Source organism: Tigriopus californicus, chromosome 9 (genome assembly GCF_007210705.1).
Source record: "Tigriopus californicus strain San Diego chromosome 9, Tcal_SD_v2.1, whole genome shotgun sequence".
NCBI classification, from domain to species: domain Eukaryota; kingdom Metazoa; phylum Arthropoda; class Copepoda; order Harpacticoida; family Harpacticidae; genus Tigriopus; species Tigriopus californicus.
Window position 1 is genome coordinate 6,975,305 of NC_081448.1, and position 21,249 is coordinate 6,996,553.

Here is a 21,249-nt window from a genome sequence, read left to right on the forward strand (position 1 = left end):
AATGGGAATGAAAGAAAAGAAAAAAAACGAACCAAATTCAATGTCACTCGGGTCAGTTCCATCTCAATTCTTATGGACCACTGTGAGCTATCCCACTGCAATAGGTTTTCGACCTGATTTTTCTTTCCTGCTACGTACGTACGTACAGCATGTGTTTTCAACAATGATCATAGCTTTCTGGAAAGGCGTCGACTGGGTCGAAAGGTAGGGTTGACGTTTCTTTCCGCTCACCTGGAGCATACATTTGCAAGTCACGTCATGTATTTGCAGTGTTAGAGTGAGTCCAATTCCATGGCAAAGACAAGCAAACGCTAATTACTAAAATACATCGATCCCCTGCGGGAACCTTCATATTTCCATGGCTCTCAAAATCAGGATGTGAAGAACGGTACACAGAGTATTGGCATTCAGGGCCCCGTGTTCATGGCTGTGGCATAGCACACACATTGTTCGGTTAACGAGGGTCTTTAAAAAAGCCACAACATCTACAATTAACCGGATGATCCAGGGATGACTAACTAGCGAGCGACTGATGCGAACAGATTATGCGCTAGACGATCGGCTCCGTAATACGAGTTGTCTTGTTTATGACAAGCCATCGGTAATATATGTATGTATGAAGACCAATCTTGGAAGTCTTGATCTTAATCACCATTTTGCACTTTGTCTTCGATTCCAAGTGCAAGTGGATCCACTGCCATTACAAAACGTCGGGTAGTTAACATCCACGTCTATTCTAAGAGAACCGCCGGTCTTTAGGACTTGTAGGAAAGGTCGTTGTTTTCTCCATGTAGAGTGTTGGAATTGTGTTATCCTCGTGAGTTGGTCCAATCGTTCTCTCTTTCCCACGCGTTATAGTACTCGTAGATTGAGATTATAAATGAGCTTGTTTCGACCTGCGAGTTTCATGAACGACTAAGAAATAGCAGGTATGTACGAGTATGCCTGAAACATTTTGAGACCTAGGGGAAAAAACAGCGGCGGGAAATCGAACTTTCTCCATGCGCATCCAACCTCGCATGTAAGCGGATACGATACACATATTCTTTCCAATCCGATCCAATTCAGTCCTCAAAACACACAAAAACACACAAAAGCACACTAGCACAAGAGTGTTGAACGGAGCCGAAAGTGGGGCTTTTCGGTAAGCACTAGCCGGGTTGTTTTCTTCACCTAGGGCAATCCCCTAGTTGGTTCGTGGTACGCAATTGCTCATTCCGCATCATTATTCGAGCGGCAAGCCCACCGGCCCAACCAAAAGCGGCCACTACTCGTTGCAGCGATGAAATTGAGATAAATGGTTATCCACAATGAATTACGAAGCTGGATGGCTGGCTGAATTAATTGGGCCTGACTAAAGTGAACTTCATCATTATTGTCCATGATGTCAAACAAAGCAGCAGTCTTGGAGAATGGTCTATACCTTGAAGAGGTGTTTCGTGCCGTTGGGAGCAGAAAACAGCCTCCTCAATTACGTGGTTAGCAGTATCATCATCATTATTATTCAGAACACGTGTTTGCTTTGTAAGTTTTCACGAACTTCGCCGTTGTTGTACGTATTATGCTGACATCACATGAAGTCATTTCTTGCGTTTTCTAACGACTTAAGTGCCACTGCCCATTCCTTAGCTTTAGTCCTACTACTTACGTTCTTGCTGTGCATACTACTACTACTACTACTACACGCATAGAGGATGGGAATGCGGCTACATGAGAGGGAAATGGTAAATAGTACGCTGAGAGGGTGGACCACGGGGACCTCGATTGAGAGCAGAGGCAATAAATGCCACATAACTTTCTTCCAATTGGGCCCGATGGTCCCAAGACATTGCAGATAATTGAGAGAACAGCCACAACATATAATGCATCCGCGTCTGAACTGCAGAGGTAGAGGACCTAATTTACTCGTTTTAATCTTGTTTCGAGCCCCCGCTTTGATATCGACGTCGCCCTCTGAGCAATGCTCATGTTGTTATCATTAACAAACTCCTCGGAAATTGCGTTTTAGAGTAGGCTGACGGCCTTCTTAATCAAGTTAGTGAATGATATTGAACGCACCGGCAGCAGTCTTGTTCGTGCCTCGATGGGATGTTGAACCAGCAGAAGTCGTAGTCGTAGTAGTAGTAGTAATAGTGGAACCACCACTTTTTGTTTACAGTGGGGGTGATGAGGATGATGATGATGAGAATCGCAATGGTGAGGATGCGAGCGAGTAGGCCTATCCGGGTGCAGAGTGCCGAGTGCCGAGTGCCAAGCTAGCACGTACATATCCTCATGTGGGTAGAAACCATTTCTTTCAAGCCACCATAGACATCACCGGGAAACTAGAAACAGGTGTTTCTGCTCTCAAGTCTCATTTTTTAAGCATGCACAGAAAGTGGTCCGAGTATTGCCTTGGTAATGATGACATAGCTACCTAATTGCAAGCCAAAGCTTCGGAAAAAATAACAAATGACTCCTACTACACTTACACCCCAAACAGGCTTTCAGGCACTCTATTCAAATGTTGAAGATCGTAAGGTACCGATGATATTTTCACACATCAGCATAATATTCCAATCCACTAAAGTCTTATTGAGCGGCCATCTTCGAGCATCTTATACCACCCTCTTATCTTTTCGTTCACTAATTTATGTGGCTTTAATGGAAGCCATCATTTTTTCTGAGAGAGAGCAAAACGTTTCGTTTATTCTTATGGTCAAATGCTTGCATTTGAGTTCAAATTTATGAAGGTTGAAGCTGAAAAAATGTAGGATCTTCAGCTCTCATAACTAATGAATGATATACCTATAGCCAATCTTTAGCCAAAAAGATTTTTTTCTGCTTTAGAATTGGTTCACTGAACCGGACAAGGCTGATGTCCAGATTATTTTTACTGAAGTGTGCCTGGAAAGCCTTCGACCCTATGTTACTTATTCCTTGGCCTTGGCTGTTTGACCTTCATCATAGGGTTAATTCAAATTGGGTGGTGATTGAATCAACTTGCAACGTTTAGAATTCAAATCATGTTCAATAAGTGTTGCGTGTGGATGCCAATTTTGGAGTGAAATATTTCGTCACTTATCAAAATGAATCCAAAAATAGAGATGTTGGCCTTTTATATGTAGCCTTCTGAGTGTTTCGTCTCCAAAGACATCAGAAACCAAGTCAAGAATACCTTACTGATCGCATGAAAAGGGTTCTCGAATTCCCTTTTCGCCTTCTCGCCTTGGTGTTCTTAAGTTTGAGTCTCCTGGCTGACATGTTATGAGAAAGGTTTTTGCTGTCAATATTGCTTGCTGCTGTTGTTGGTTTGGTCTAGTGAACGGACAGAATCTGTCATTATTACAAAAAGTAAGAGACCACCGGACGGACGATCTTTGTTTTTTCCGAATCTTTTTTTCGAGTTGCCACATTTTCCGCCTTTGTTCGTCGTCGACTTGCCTACGTGAACGAGATATTGTACGATTATTTCAGATTTGGAGCTTAATCCGAAAATTGCAAAATAATTATACCTCGACGCCCGACAATTGTCGAAATTAGCCGACTTGTTCTTTTGTTCCTCGCGTTCACGATGAGATCCGACATAATGATAATCGTCAGGGGGAATATACCACTTAATTATACACCGTTCTTCCGAATCAATGAGATATCCTCATTCATTTCCAGTCGTTGTTTTGGCACGAAGACAGCTTTTTTAGGTTTGCCCTGAAATCCTCCCACACACCGAATATACCACCAAATCAGTTGAAAGGACAGCAGTAGAATAAGTAGTATATGAGTAGTGAGTGGAGTGGAAAAGTGACTTCGGGAGTAGCAGTTGCACTTCTAAAAGCGATAGTAGTGTTTGAGGAAGTAGAAGTACCTAGTGGCATTGGTTCATGGTCTTGACATGATTCGACAGTGGTCGAACATCCTCAAACTCTGCAAAAGAAATGACTGCTTCATTCAGATCAGATCTTAAGGCTTCAGGGCATTCAGCATCGATACGAATTAGGTAGGTGGGATGAGAAAAGCAAAGAGGCCCAACATACATACAATAACATCATCTCGAAGCCAAGCTGTTTCCCAAATAACCCAGATGAGCCAAGCAGGTTGTGGTTCAAGCCCAAAAGATGGGAGATTTCCAATTAGTGGATGGAGGAGGAGAAGGAGGAGAAGGAGGAGGAGGAGGGCTGAGGCAGGGAAATATGTGAACTTAGCTGGTGAATTCATGTCTTCGATGTCGATATTAGCCAGCCAGCCAATCAGCCAGCCAGTCAGCCCACTACTTACCTTTTTAGGGAATATCTCCCACGTCCTTCCAGCCGACCAGGGAATACTCGATAGCTGGAAATGCCGATGCGAGTGTCCCTTGGTCGAATCAAACCAATCAGAGCTCCCTCAAAAGAGCCACTTGTTCGGAGGACAGTCACAGTATTCCTTGGGCATTACTTTTTGCAGTGAATTGACTTAATTGAGGTTGGGCCCTCGAAGTTGCCTTAGTTGATCAGGCCATCGGTTTGTACACCTTCCCACTTTCTGTGAGATAGTAGAAATGCGCTCGAGCACTGATGAACGCGTGAAGTGAGTGCTTGCTTGAGCGTTCGTACCGTAGGATATCCGGGCGATTTGTTCAAGTTGCATCATCAATTGGACACGGAACCAAGTCTGATGAGATCTTCATTTGCCCGAAGGTGATTTGCTCACCATAAAACTCATCGTTTCCTAGTCTACGTACGAACTGTTCTGTTGGTAGTACTAGGCTCGTGATCATCTCTTCGTCGTAAACACCGCACTCGAATAGCCCTATGACAAGCTAAACTAGTCAAAGAATGACGCTTTCACGCCAAATTTAGTCCCGTCCTCGTGTGGGTGGGATTTGAAACCTACTGACTGAACAATCTCTGGAAGTGCCCATAAAAATGTCAAGATGGCAGTAGTCCAATCATTTTCACCCCATGAACGAATCATATTTTGAGGCTTACATAGAAATGAAGCCACGACGAATTTTATTGAGACCGACTTCTTCATTCCAACCAGTGTCAAAAAGGAGTCGTTGAACATTGATATCTTGGTCGTTTGAAGTATTAAGCGGCTTCTATTCAAAAACATTGGATTCTTTCATACACCAAGGAAGAAAAGCCCGAGCGAGAGAGAATGATGATTGTGACGCCCCGAACTATTTCACACCCAAATGCTCCCCTACACACCAAGCACAGCTTCTGAGGCTTATTTATGCACCATTACAGATTCTTTGGACCCATCATTATATTTCTATGTAGAAAGAAGGTCGATCAAGATTCGGGGAAATGACTGTGCATGTGGCTAACCAACCTTTTGCCCAAGGGCTGAACGACAAATGAAACTCTCGCTTACTCACTCACTCACTCACTTACCCGCTCGCTCGTTCACTCGCTCTCTCTGTCCGATTGCCAAGTGACTAAGAAATGACACACTATTCTCCTACTCCGCTGTGCTACCGGTATGCTCCAGATACTATATACACTATTGATTGTACTCTTCATTCTTACCCTCCATGAGAATTGGAGGGTAAGAATGAGGCTGAATGTACTGTCTTTATCAAATCCTGGTAGTACATAGTGTTCTCGCCGAAAATAACTCACTCTTTTACTTGCTCGCTTTCAACTGGGCGGCATCACGTCTGAAAGGCCTCGGGCCTCATGCCAGACTATCTCCCTACAATCCACCATTGGTTCGAATGGAGGGCTCTACTGGAGACTACGTGCGGATCTACGTACTCGGTACCACTTAAGAGTAGTAGTAATCGTATTAGATCTAATCCAGAGCAACGCAATGAGAAGCCGAAAGCTGCTCGAGTGGAAGCCGTCTCGAAACAACCCGACATGATCGTATAATGACCTCCTGCTCCTCGGGTTGACTATTTCTTTGGCTTCATCTTCTTGTACTCCTTCATCCCTTCAACCGCAATTCCATCTCGAGTCCACGCACTGCCACTTTGTGCCACATACGAATGTGGAGTATGTACTATGTATGACAGCCCACCGAGTCTGATTACTTCACAGAAGGGGTTCATTTGAGGAGCAGACCACCGGGCGCCCAAGGAGCAAAAGTTAGTCCTCCTCAAACCTTTAATCCAGACTAATAGAAATAGCCAGGCTCCTGCTATACCAGCATGGCTTTGCTCGGGCGGGATTAGAGGTGAAAACTATTATAAGGCACGCAAGTCCAATTGTTGCTCCAGATTGTTTTGAATGGCGGGTACAAGTACCAATCGTAGAGCTCGGTTAATGAGCTCGACTTGGCTAATCCGTGAGAGCAAATGGCTTACATTTGTTTTGTATCTAGATTACGCACGAATGAGACGTTAACTATGCAGCGAGATTGCTTTATTCTTTCAACAAAGTCTGTTAATCAAAACACATTTTTGTGTAATACTCGTGCTAAAAAATTCCTAAATTAGCAATCGCCTGAGAGGGCCAAACAAAATCGAGTGATTTCAACGCACGACTGAAATCGTTGAATTTCAGAAGGTTTCTCTCGGGAATTAAACTAGACGTATTTGAACATGACTTTTTATAATCAGTAAAAGCAATCAATTACAGAGTCAGAAAGATTATGACATGGAATTATTACTTGGAGTAGAACAAGGAAAATAAACACGAGAAACCTTTGTCGTAAACGTAAAGTTGTCACCAAAACAGTACCAAAATTGAAAGGTTCAACCGGCAATTCTAATGGATTGCGTTTTAACAGGACGGACATTTGTCAGTTTTGGGAACATTATCATCAGCAGGTAAACACGGGCCGCTCATTTTGAGATAAAAACTAATCTGCTGAGGCCTGGAAATGATTCTGTTCACGTCCCCTTCTTTGTCATCAAATTTAGCGCCTATCAGCGCTTATCAAGTCGAATGAAAATCTAGTCAGATCACGGATACGTGGCATCCATAAAGCGACGACCACTTGAGATGAGAATTTGGGGGCGTTCTCCACTTTGGAATGCGAGCTCATTCCTGAGGAAACGGACTTGCTTGCATGAAGGGCAGCCATCAGATGGAGGGTGATCGAGCTGGCCGTGGAGCTTCATACATGCGTACATGAGGTGGTGGTCGAATTCTCGGCGAACATCGTACATACCTTGTATGGTGGAGCGAAGCCGCGGTAAGAAGGCCCGACAGCAGGGGGGCATAATCGTGCAGCAGGCCCAGGAGGAGCAGGAATTCGAACTCGGAGATCATTAATCTCTCATGAAGAGATAGACGGATATTTAAACGAGAGCATAAGGAGCCGGAAAAAAGTGTACAAGAACGGGCTGATTCAATGAGTGGTAGTACCTACTGTACTTGGCTATGAAGGACGCCCATCTCATCTCGGCCCTCAATACCCGGTCATGAATAGGCTCGTGGAAAAACAGGGTCAAATATCATCAGCATAATGCTACTCGTTCATTCATTCATTCATTTGGGTCGCAATTCAAATTGAAAGCCACCAATTAATTTTGGAAAAGAACCAAAGCCATTCTGCTCTTAAAGCCAGTTTGACATGAAACCCCTCTTCAAACGCTCTACCAGTAATGCCAAGAATGCGAAGCAAGTACTTCTCGCAATAATCAAAGACAAACTCGAACAACTATAACTCGTTTTTTCGTGCAATTCGCCAAATTTGACCATACCAGGAGAACCCTCTGTACGGTGAAGGACGAACGAAAATGGTCAAATTCTAAATTCCGGTGGTAAAACATGCTATATAGGTAGGTACGTATCTAGAGAACTACTAAATACCTTTGTAGCTACGTAAGGAGCCATCAGTCCGACTTGTCCATCACCCTCTGTCTATCATACCCCAATTCATGCACAATGACGCCAATGCACAATGATTGCACCTCAACTTTTAATGGTGTGACTCGCGAATCATTTAATTGTTGATGTCGTTGTTGTTTGGATTCCTCCAACACATTTTGCCAATTTGAGGTTACTGGACAGCGGTCCAAAGCCCAAATCGTAATGGTTGATGGTATGTTAAGTACTCCATGTGAAGAGCCGTGTGGCTGGATGATTTTGTATATTCTCTCACACGAGTTTGACAAGTGAAGTGAATCAAGTACTGGCAGATTTGTCGGACTTCAAAATAAAATGGGAGAGCACGCTAGGCGCATGAAAGGGTAATAAGTACTTGAAACATTGTATTACTTAGTGGAGGAATACACAAGTACGACTACTCCCACTTCTCTTATCCACTATGTAGAGTCACATGAACGACTCATAAGAATACAGGCCTTAGGCGCCCAAACATTCTCAGTTAAGAACAAACAACAACAAAGAAGCAGTAAAAAGATGTCCCTTCATGACTAACCAAGGCCCCGCAGACGCCTAAGGGGGTCGAATTGGAAGTTCTTCGCAAACCCTCAGTTTTCCTCTCCCTGGATTCAATTGTGTCCCAGAAAAAGATGAGCGAATGTATCAAAGGGATCACTCAATTCGGCGCTGCCCTAGCGACCATTCTTGCTTCGATCAATTCTAACTTGACCCCCGGGAAAATCCGGCCAAATTTGGCCAAATTTAGGAAGCACACAAAAAACGCCACTCTACATACCTACCAGTCAGTGCATACGCAGTATGTGTTCACTAATCTTCCGTTGGTTGAGCTATATGTCGACGTCTACTCGTGCATTCGTACGGACATTTGATATGTGATAGTAGTAGACTTATGAGAGTGTGTCGACTAGTCGTACGTAGCTAGGGAACCGACCGATTCGAGACGGATCGCGTGTCTGACTTAAAAAAGAAAAGAGCAAAATTGGTCATGAACTGTGCTGGCCATCATGTGGACACGCCTCATGTCTCTGAAAGAACTGGAATTCAAAGCAGTACAGGTTGATTAATAGTTAGCTCTAGATAAGTTTTAACCCAAACAGAGATGTGGATGTCTCTCAAAGCCTGTGGCTATGGACTACTCTTGGACCTGGACTGGCACTTAATTGTTCGATCACGAAATAGCAATTGAGTGTGTAGAATCTGGGCGAGTGCGTACCCACATGAAGCATGTTAGAGTCGACAAAATTAGGGATTCTTCACTCGTCCTGTGATTTAGTTCATTCCCTTTCATAACAAGGGCAGTGCCATGTTTGGGAATCAGAGATGATAGCTTGAGCAGTCCAAATCAGAGACTATCACAGACCTTTAAGGCATGAAGTTGATTGACGAATCTTGGATCTTGACTGCCGGGTATTAACTTGTTGGCAATTAAGCTTTGAGGAACCAAAAACATTGACAGAGTCTGGCTTTTGACCGACGATCCCAAGAAACTGAGAGGAAAGCCAAATTTGACAGTCACAAGGCCTAATTCAAGCTGCTCGCACACACAGACACTCACACATCACATATATGTGATGAATGATACTGTGCAAATGTTTTGGGCGAGGCATCTTTGATGAAAGGCGTGGACTTATAATTACTGTCTGTGAGAGCAAACCCTTTGGATTGAGTCCAACCTACTCCACACACGTTTCCTGCACGACCTTTTCCCAATCCTAATTATTAGCTTTGTAAGACTCTGTGGGTTTTCATCCTCTGATTTGGCTGTAAATCCTGCCATAACCGAACAACTTCCACTTAAGCCGACTCATATCGAATCTGCTCTGAGACCGGTCAAACCCGAGAACTGTCAAACTAAAACACAAGTGCCCTTTACAAACAATTTCATCCTTTTTATCGGACTCCCCAAAACTGCTGACACTAATGCGGATTGTTCCGACTAATTAAGCCGGGGATTATTGTTCGATGAGAATCAATTTTTATCCCTTGTCGCTCTGTCAACATTTATGGAAAGGCTTTTTTGTGCATTGCACCGGTGCATCATCATATCTTTTGGCCAGGCCATGAAAACACACGTACCTACTGTGCGTATTCGAAAACTCGTCCGGCTTTTCGGATCAAAACGCGAAAGAGTGCAATTCTTGAAAAAGGCTGATGACAGGGAAAATCATTAAAATGAAGGATCGTTTCGAGGCATTCAAATAGTGTATTGGTTTTATATTTGTAAGCTTATGGCTCGCATCCTCCAAATTCATGTTAATACTCGTACCATGAACGAAGGAACGAAGGCCCGTCCACAATGAGAGGTGGCGTACGTGTTCCTCGCATCCAGTATCTGGTCATGAATCATTGCCAATGGTTGGACACGTCCAAACGTATTTTTTTTAGTGCGAACCAATATTTGGAAGATGATGATGATGATGATGATGATGATGATCTGCCATGACGGTTGGCAAGATCTTCGTGGCAACCCAGCAATGGAGTTTCAATCCCACTAGGGATGTGCTGGATAAAAAGGAAAACCGAAAACCGGATGAAGGTTGTTTTACTTCGTATTACAATGATAGAGCGTTTTCCATTTGGGTGTAAACTAACTTCTAATGTATCAATCAAAGTTCCGCTTGATGAGCCAACACGAATGCAGCCCCCATCATTTTTTTGTTATTATGAACATAGAACTAGCTGAGAAGATCGCCTGAGCCGTTCTTCGTTGACCAAATGTGGACCTGAGTTTGCAAAATCGTTGAAGACAATGCCAAGGTTCTAACAAAATGATTGCACGCCATGTCTTCCATTCCAAGTCACAAAGTTGCACACAATGTGAGAGGACAAGAGATGGATTGTCCGCCACGCTCCCAGCTCATTTTGCCGAAAAATAGAAGCTTTCGAGATCCGAACTGGGGATGCTCTGTTTGAGCGAGATGGTCTGAATATCAGACAATGACGGCGGGAAATGCTTCTGATTTACTCCCTCCACAGTATTGCAATTCATTCGGTTCATTGACTCATGCATACATATGTATGCAGAGGACAGAATAGCTTTGATATTTTTGAATCGACTCAAGTCGACGGAGAGGGTCAGAGTTGAGTTTGACGTTCTTCTGAGCACTAGAGCTGGCTTGTACGTAGTATACTATGTACTACCTACCTGACGATCTATCGAACAGATACGTACTTGGCGGATGGACGAGTCGTCCGACGAAGTGAAGGAGTCTCAGGAGTGAACGAGGTGACAAAATTGAATTCGAAGAAGACGTATTTGGAACACGTTTTGGAATTCCTCATATGACAATGACAACTTCAAGGTGCTTGGGGTTCTTTGAAGCGAGTAAGCAAGCGGGTGGTTAAACCAATGATTTTAAACACATGTCAATTTGAATGCATTCTCGATTCACCACATTATGCCACGTTTTCTCGTTGCTGATTTATGATCTGTGAGCAAGCAAGCAAGCAGGCAAGCCTGTTTGAGACCATCCCATCTCCCCAGGATCGAATAGAGCATCATCTTGGTTGGTGGGTTGTTAGGTCGTCTGTCAGTTCGGCCAAGCACTTTTTGCCATTATGATGCATTAGCGCTGTCCAAATTGGGAAAATTAGAACGATCTCAAGACTCATGATCTGGCGAGGAGGTTTGGGTGGTGGTGGTGATGGTGGGAGTCGAAGTTGGAACTCGTAGTAGAGTGGCGATGAAGGAGGAGAGGGAGAGGGAGAGGGAGGAGGAGGAGGAGGAGGAGGATAGCTAAGAAGAAGAACACTAAGAGGAGGAGAAGAAAGAGGAGGGAGAGAGGGAGGCTGCTGAATGTCCAAATGTGGCGATTTCTGCTCTACTTCCTTGCCTCAAAAGGTGAAACGAGTCTTGACCCTGGGAAAATGAAGTGCCCCATAAACTGACTAAAATCACCGTGAAAATCCAAATTGAGCGTCGAGTTCTTTAACACTGAGCTCGAGGCGGGAATCCGGTTCAAGAGGAGAACTTGGTAACAAAATTCAAAATGAATCCCCATTCACTATTTGGAGCCATTCCGAAGAGACGCACTAACGATCTCAAGGGCCCTTTTCCCAAAATCAGGCGCAGTGTTCCGTCAACAATGTAATGTGACAAAGAGTAATACTATTGTCCACTTTTGTTATGCCTCTTTCATCAGCTGTATCATATCAATTCCAAGCTATTTTTTACATTCCTAATGAGACTACTTAGCCTGCTGACCAAATTAGGCTTTGTTCATGCTTGCATTTGAAGTACATTTCATTTTGCTCTAAAGCTATGAGGCTTTGTTTCACTAAGTATATTTCCGAAGTCAAAAGAGCAATGAAGATGATTGAATCTCTCTTATTTTGAAATCAAGCAGCTGATTGATGTTATTTGAAGAATATCGAATTGAAAAGCCCCTCCCTACCGAAAAATATTGACCTCTTTAGTCTAGACTGGTCTCAAACAATCGAAGAAGCCACCGATCGATCGCTAATTTCGTCCCTGGTGACGATTCCGCGCAAGGAGTCCACCTTCCGCGTCACTTGGAATACTCTCACAAATTGTATCCACGTAAGCAGAATCTCCCAAATGTGCCAGACTCGATAGTATATCCACTCAGCCTATAATCTGATTTCGGTGGAACTTTTTGAAAGAACTGGTTCGAGGCTTCATTTAGACTCTAAAATATTATCGTACCCATAGTCCTTGAATCAGTTATCTGTCTGCCCCTCGAGCCATCGACCGATTTTCCGTCGCCCAATCGACAGACAGGCAGACAGACAGACCAACTGACCGACTGACAGGCTGACACACAGACAAAGGTTCGCTCAAACCACCCAATCCCTGACCCAAAATGATGCACTCGTGCATTGATGAGCTGACCCCGTAACTGAAGATGGGCTCCATTGCAAGAAAAAAGATCCCAGAACTGTGCGAGAAGTCAGTGTCTCTACCAGGAAAATAACTCACGTCTTGTGCATTTTTTTCATCTCCTACATAGAATCGCTTCTACGTACATTGAGTATTCTTTGAGTTTCATTTGTGGTGGGTTGCCCTGCGGACAAGGTGAATTGAAAAGACGAAGATGAAGACGATGATGATGTAGTAGAAGAAAACCCATGGCCTCTCTGCCCCTCTTTCTTTCCGATATTTCTCTCTTCATTATTTCTTCCTTCCTTCATTTTTTTCTGACTGACTATTCCATATTTCAAGAGCACAAAGGGCTCAGAGCAAAGTTGCATTCTCGGGCATTTCAACTCAAACTGGATGGAATGAACTCTGCATAACGATTGGTCTACTGAAAGATACATAAGTATTGTAAGAACTTCTTGGTATTGCACATACTCTATAAGTTTACTGTACTGTTAGTGCTGGGTTTCTCTGTCCGACCTTCTTTCTTATTTCAATATCACGGTCGAGAGTTCACGAGTTATAAAATTGGATTCAACCTCTTGGGTTTAATCGCATTAGGGAGGGCTTGTTACCACATGGCGCAATTCTTCCGACTTCTGTTCATGGATTTGCCGATTGGGACCCAGTTTCGAAAGATTTGGGAAAGGTGGGCCAGGACTTGAGCGATTCCCAACGTTGATTGTCGAAAACTCAAACCCAACCAGTTGAAATCTTACTTAAATCAAGGCAATCCAGTCTCAAAATTGAAGAGAATGATTTTGATTCGGCTTTTTCCGCTCTAACTCATCATGCTCAAAGGAAAATCACGTATATTCTATTGATCAATTTCGAAATTGGAGGACAAACGTACGTACGTAAATCGGCAAAGGTTTGCTCAGGCTAGGATTGCTCAATTACTCTACTCCTCGAGCTTCTAGGGACGCAGTTTAACGTACCGTAGTTCTACTATACTGAGGAGTTGCCTTTGAGTGCAAACGGATCCGACGCCGCCCTGAGATTTGTTCACATCATCTTTGCATGATTAATTGTAGCTCCTCAGCACTTGATAATTAAGATCCATTTGGTTACAATTCAGGCTTTCCAATAAGATTGATTGGCAACACGCTTGCGAGAAGCTTTTAATGTGGTGCATTTGTTGACACGCTTGCTTACTTGAAACAAGTTTGAAGTAGCTTCGAATTGAATGGGACGCATACTTGTGAATGAAACAGTCAAAATGACTTATGAGGCGACAAGTGGCATTCTTAAGAGTATCCATTTCAATCGCAAAAAGCAGACAAGTTTGACTAGGTATAGCTATGTCGGCTGATTGAAAGCCAATCAAGAATTGAATTTCCAAAAGGTTTTGTTATTCAATCTAAAGATTTTCAAGACGAACCTGTTCTTTCACAAATATTTCCAAGACTCTCAGTACTATATCAATGTACGAGTTTACATAAATAATTATCTAAATACGAATGTACCTACATTTAAGCTTATGCCAGATATGTGTGTGTTCAAGGGTCTAGTCATTCAAAGAGGAATGTGAACGCACATTGGCAAGCCAACACTTCTCAGAGAGGTCTAGATTTTGGCGATGTCCTTCGTGCTCGTACTGCGTGTTCACTCCGTATTCTACGTAGAGCCACAATTTCGAGGCCATTGTGTAGTAAACCGCAGAAATGAGCCGTACATTTGCAGTCGTTCCAATTCCCAAACAAGGCCGAAAGCCAAGTGCGTTATTTGGCTCGGTCTTCATTATTGGCAGAAAATTGTGCACCTACAACTACGTAGTAGGTAAAATAATGTTCGGGGAATGTGTTACTAATACCACTACGGATGTACTACCTCCAAACTCTTTACAGTGTAGGAACATGCACCCACTTTGTTTACGTGAGAATGGAGGCGAAAAACGAGAGGTGACAACCCAAACATGTATGCGAGTCAATGTTCAAAGGAGCAAAAGAGAGTGCTACTTTGTGATGATGGGACCCAATAGAAGAGCAACAATCACCTCAGCTCTCATTCCTATCTTGAACTCATTGAGACTTTGAACATCCAGCCAACAATTCCAACATCATTTGGGTCTGCTGCTGCTGCTGTTGAGTACAGAAGGGTGTTATGGTACTTTCAGAAGGTTCCGGTTGCAAATGATTGGAGCCACCTTGATCAGACAACTTGCGGGCTTTGGATTGTCAGAATATTCATAGGCTTCTGGCGCAGATTGAACGTGGGGCTCTTCAGAGGCCACTAGGGTTTTTCATATTCAACCAATGGGCTTCATAAATCCCTGCTTTGATCCGTACTTTTGATTCGCAACACTCCGATGCGTTGCTAATCCAAAGAAAAGGTACTCCCCTACAAATGGTTGGTTAGTTGGTTGGGTTTGGCATCTTTGAGTGAAGCTTCTCAAGAGCACTCGGTGCTCAATGATACGAGAGTAAGTCGGAATCTCGAACACTTGGGCTAGATGAGAAGGCAACATTCAGATTAAGATTAGCATGCCTTCGATTTGATCTACGGTCCATTTTTCTGAAGATTGCGATGAGTGTAATTAGACTGGAGAATGGAAACGAGTATCGTCATGTTGCATTAGATTCTTGACGATCGCTTTGATCTACCCATCTATTCATAGCACGGCTGGCTATCTCGAACCAAGTACAAAGTAATCAGCCATCTTCTTCGCTCAGCTTTTTTGTGATATCACCGACTAGTGAAGTAGTCAGTCGTCGAAGAAAAGGACGGATGGACTTGGATGCAGCGAGGCTGAAAAGTGGCTCAAGATTCAACCAACCACGGTCCACGTCCAAATTGCCATTCAAAGGAGTGTTGACAGTACCTATCGTCTGAAGCCTGTTTCAAAAAATTGGCTGCAAATTAGTGTTCTAATATCTCAAATTAATGAACAGATCCTTTTTGCAGTAATTGGCACTCGATCTTAAACGCATCTTTTTCTTTTAGGTATGGCAAGAGTTCGAAAGCTTCCTTTTAAATGACAACGCCCCTAGCAATGGGGTCCAGTTGGACCCATCTTCTGCCGATACCAGCAATGTCATTGCCACTCATTCCAACGGAACCGCCATGGAGCTCTGTTCGAATGCTCTGACGGGTTCAGCATTGGGGGACAACCAAGCAGATGGAAATGGTCCATTGGCTCCCCAAGCGCTCAATGTAAAGGCCATTCATGACACTAATCATGACTTGGACCAACATATGAAAGATATGGTCGACATGAAGGTGGCCGATTGGCGATCGACCTCATCGGATTTAGGTCCAGATTTCGAGGATCGATCTTTTTCAACCGGAGGAAGGGGTTTTGATGGCTCAAACGCTCTGACAAACTTTGGATACTCTAGTCCAGAACCCCGCGAGGATACGCCCCAATCGTCGCCCGCCTTGACATGTACCCATTCTCCCGGGGGCGATTCTGTGGTAGACTCTTTAAATGGGTTTTCGGGGTTGACCATTCCCAAAGTGGAATCTCCCAACGTTCTTTCACCTCAAACTCAGCATTCAACCATGTCACCATCATCTGCGCCCGTTTCCTCGTCCAATTGTCAAGCCACTGCCGAGATGAGCTTCTTACGGCAGGCTTTGATGGCCACAACCAAGTGTTTGACCAAGGTTAGAACCTCCATGGTCACCACAACAATCTCCAATCTTTCAACTAGTCCCTCTTCCCTTAAGAACGATCAATTTGGTCTAGTCAGTCATGACCATCAAACCATGGAAATTATTAAGAAACCCAACTCGCAAAATCCCAACCAACATCTCTTGCATAATATCACGGACGAGCCGTTCGCCAACATAGCTGCCCCTACTGATGATGATTATCTCGATATCGACATGTTGGTGAATAGTGCCGTGGAAAAACATCAAGAAGAGAGTCGCCCTCAGCAGCAGCAGCAGCAGCAGGAGCAGCAGCAACACCATCAACAACAATCACATAGTCATCGTCAGCATGATGATCCCAGTTCCAGCCAGGCAGTACCTCCATTGCAACAACCTCCCTCGTATGAAGACGCCATGGTCCATTCCATTTTGTCTGGATCCAAAGAATCTTTCTCCGAAAAACGAGAAGAGGAACACACGGCTTCGCCATTTGCTCAAAGTTCTTGTCCAGAGGCATTTCCCAGAGGTCTACTGAGTTTCTCCTTGCCCACAGAACCATTAACTCGATCTCAGATTGCCAATGCTAGTGGAAATACAACCATATCGGGTGGTCCCAATTCAGTAGCGATTGTGCCTCAAAGCACGGTGATTCAACTACCATCAAGTAATATTAAAGTGGAAATGGAGGTTCTTGATCATCTATTTCAGAAGGCGACACCAGAGAAGCCACACAAACTTAACAACAACAACAATAACAATGAGAATACTGATGGTAGTAACAATGATAATAGTAATAATAATCACAACAACAACAACAACAACAACAACAGCAATCATGCTAACAAAAATCATATCAACAATAACAATTGTGACTTTTTCACTGGCTCTCTGAAGAGTAAGAAAGTGACCAAGAAGCAACGTCCAACCTTTGAAGCTCCACTCTCTGGTGATTCAAATTTCTCCCCTAGTTCAGGGTCGGTACCCTCACCGTCCACCACTGCCTCCGCCAAGTCACCCCGCAACCGAAATGTCAGTGGCCGAGTCGCCCGAAGTCGCAATCACCGGAACTCCTCGGAGAAACAGGCCTCGACTGTGGCCAAGAAATCGCGGCAGATTCTTCCAAAATCCCCAAATCATACCTTAATCGATGGTTCAACTACAAACAGGCCAGCAGTGGCCACGAACCCTCCAACCCCTCAGTTCACCTTGCAGTCTGTTTCCATGTCCATCAATGGCCAAACCAGTACCATCATGACTTTAGTGCCAAGTACTAGTCAAATTAGTAACCAAATGACTCCACCATCTAGTCCCGAAGAAAAAGAACAAGCTGCCAAGAACAAGGCGGCTGCGGCAGTGGCTTTGGCCGCCGCCGCGGCCACTTCCTCGTCGACAGCGGGGGGATCCACGATGCCACTGCCAACGACCAAGCCACCTGAGTTCCAAGTGCCTTCAGCCGTATTCGCTTCGCTTAGCCCTTTGCCGCAAAACTCAGTCCTGCCCTCCGCCTCCAGCGTACCTGCCATGCCCCCTCTTCAGCTCATGTCGCCACCTTCATCCCCGAACAACAACGCAATCGTCCCCTCGGACCTCCTCTTCAAGACCGTGACCACTCAAGCGGGCTTGTCCCACAACTGCCTCACCACGGCCAGTAGCAACCGCACCATTTTGACCGCTTCCTCGACTCTCGGAGGCCATCCTGCATTAGTGGCCGGCATTCTAGCCGCTGAGCAGGAAGTGCTGGAGCGGAAGGCCAATATGAAACGAAAGATGCCCACCCACACGTGTGACTATCCCGGCTGTGGCAAAAGTTACACGAAATCCAGTCACTTGAAAGCTCACCTACGGACTCACACGGGGGAAAAGCCTTACGTGTGCACGTGGAAGGATTGTGGGTGGAAGTTTGCCCGCTCGGATGAGCTGACCCGACACATGCGCAAGCACACTGGAGACCGACCATTTCAGTGCCGCATGTGCGAACGCGCTTTCTCTCGATCAGATCATTTGGCACTTCATCTAAAGAGGCATGACAATAGCATCTTGTAGCCGTCTTGTGGCCGTCTTGTGGCCGCACTGCTTCTAAAGAAGAGGGCATGGTGTCACATCGATCACATCAATTGAGCACCCAGTCAAGGACACATCTGCTACTATGAGTGAAGTGCTAGACCATGGAGGAATTAGCATCAATCCCAGCAGAGCAGCATAGATGAATTCCACTTTTAACCTTAATGATACTTTTTATACTGCTCATCAATCGATTGGTAAACGTGTAGTCGCCCAATCGGTTGTTTCAATTTCTTATACCTTATACCTGCATCAACGACGAGTGAACAAAAAACGATATTCAGTGATCCAAATTTAATTGAACGACTTCTACTATAGGCTGTGCCAATACCTACTTTATCATGATCAATTTTATCGTCACATCACAGTTTTTATCTTTATTATTATCGTGTTAAACCATGTCACAAAATATATAAGTCATTAAAGCTGAGCTATGCAATCACAAAGAGCCATTTATTATTTGCATCAAGTTTTAGTCGTTTCATTTCCCATCCTGTTTTGGGTTTTGGTTTATTGATAGAATTTCAGGACATCCGAAAAATAATGCTGTCTAATTTCTTGCATTCAATTTTATTGCAAAGGTCTGCTTCGGTCACGACACTAGAATGCACCATTACAACCAGTACGTAGATTACTGCCAAAGCTACCTCATACTAGATCATATGTGTGATGTGTAGATGATTGGGTAACTTTCATTGACGAAGGAAGCTCGCTGTTAACTTTCAAGAAAGACGCTTTGATCGTGCGTGCCCATCCCTGGCACGTACTGAGAATCTGAGCCACCTCAGCCACCAAAGTCCTCCCAGTGCAATGAGCATTGTCTAATGAAACAAAATGTAGGTAGAACCCCCGCCGAGATTAAAAGCAGACCTTCCTCAATAGACATTCAAGGCTGAGGTAGGGGATCGATGAGCGGTGATCCGGTGCCAAAATTATCTACGCTAAGGCCGATCCAACCACCTCTCGTGTACTCGTAAATCGTGTCACCGTGGCCAACATGGGAGCAAGTCCCTACGTACGTATTTGGGTCAAGATTCGAGCAGATTCAAGAATGTACGTACACTCGTCCAGCCATCCACCAAAGCCTCACGATTTCTCGGCTTGGATATAACGATCGAGTGTATCGGTTGCAGATTCATCGCTGTTGAGGCACCTCTCAGAGGGACTCGACTATTCTTTGAATATTTTCGCCGTTCAGAATGTATAGCAGAAGATTATAGAATAATGTATGCAACGATCAAAAAAGCTGGTCCTTTATTTAAGCTCTGGATGACGTTGTGAGCGTACGTAGGGCATTGGAGACAATCAATGAATAGTGATAAATTGCACAACATCAGAATGACCATAGGCTAAAAGAAAATGGATATGCACGGCCTCTAACAATTTTATAGGAATGGGGCGTGACAACACCATATCGGGCTGTGTTCATTGGATAAAGGTAAAATGATGTATGTATTCGCTGTATGAGATACTGGCAACTCGTTTGAGAATGATTGGCTTGTTTCGGAAGTTCATTTTACCGGAACGCGAGATTTACCCCCATCTTGAAATTAGCACGAAGTCAATTGAGATGTTATCAAGGCAGTGCTATCAATAGTGATTTCGACACTTCACTTCCCGAACAAAGCTGTTCTTTTGCTTGATCTGGCCAGAGCTTGAACCAAGCTTTGCGATTACGTCGTCCACAGAGTAGTTGGCAAAAGATTCCAAAATGTCCAGAGAGGGTTTATGGTTTATTCACTACAACGAGTAGTCAAACGTGACAAACTTCAAGATAAATCGTGAACTACATGTAAACTAGCGACAGAGGCAGTGACTCTGTTACACTGTTTTCGCCCCTAATAGAGGCAATTGAAAATGTCACTCACATTTTTTTTAGGCCATCCAGTCGTTGTCAGTAGAGAAATAAAAGAGCCTTTGTCAAACTTGAATATTCCGAGGTTCCCTTTCAATCTCGAACTCTTGGGAAATTTGCCTCTATGATCGCTTGAGAAACATCTCTATCTTGGTTGGTTGGTTCTCTGGATTGGTGGTTCTCAGCTCTTGCTTGATCTCTGGCGATAATTACAAAGCACAAATCTACTTTTGATCACAGGCCGAAATCAAGTTTGATTCCATCCTCAGCAAAATTGCGAACAATCATCCACACCTTCGGGTTGTAAATTCAACCGGGTGGCTCAAGAATGAAGGCAGTCATTACGTAACGCTCATAAGCCCTGAAGAGCAGGATTTAGACCCCTGATTTTCCTACTACACATTAGAACCTCGAAATGTTGAAACCAGAGTCTCAGGATAGTCTTGTCCTCCAACAATGGCAGGCAAATCAGAAGATGAACTAAGCATGACTCATTTTGAGACACCCTCAAGAGGTAAATCTAATCTATTCCAGAAAACAAAGTGAGATTCAGGGTGAGATTGCGCTGAAAGGAGAGCCGATTACTCGGCATCATCATTGTCCAAAAAAACACCAGGCACTTCCGCAAATCCCTTTGGCGCAACCTCTTAAACGTTCAACAACCCCGAGCTCGCTATTCATGTCGATAGATAGTGATAGGCTATGATGGTATGATCGCATGGTGTAATTTACTTCTGACAATAAAGTAGAACAATTGCTTCGTGAATAGCATTGCAATTCCAAGAGATTTAACCATCGAACGGCTTATGACGACAACCCTATGAGGTTAAAATTGGTAGAGTAGGGGGAAATGTATCCGTCTGCTTATGCATTTAATACTAATGCAATTGGGAAGCACTTTGATCTTTGTAATTGGTAGGAAAAAAATCCCGAACGCTTAACTTTTATACGACCGTCCTTTCCTTCAATATAAGTTATGTGAATCATTTGGAATTTCAACGGAAGCCATAACTGAAAGGAATCAACCAGAATCGGACCAAATTGTCCTTTTTGTGTGTTCTTGCTTCATGATACAAAGACTTACCTACTTACTTGTACCA

General features: G+C 44.0%; 1 protein-coding gene across 1 annotated transcript in view; it reads left to right on the forward strand.

The window, feature by feature from the left end:
* The window catches only part of LOC131887113 (Krueppel-like factor luna), a 41,864-nt gene extending 23,140 nt beyond the window's left edge, over positions 1-18,724 (forward strand). The window contains exon 2 of the mRNA XM_059235638.1: positions 15,583-18,724. Within this exon, the coding sequence (XP_059091621.1) occupies positions 15,583-18,276 (2,694 nt within the window). The 3' untranslated portion in view covers positions 18,277-18,724. The remainder of the gene's footprint in view (positions 1-15,582) is intronic.
* The last annotated feature ends 2,525 nt before the right edge of the window (positions 18,725-21,249 follow it).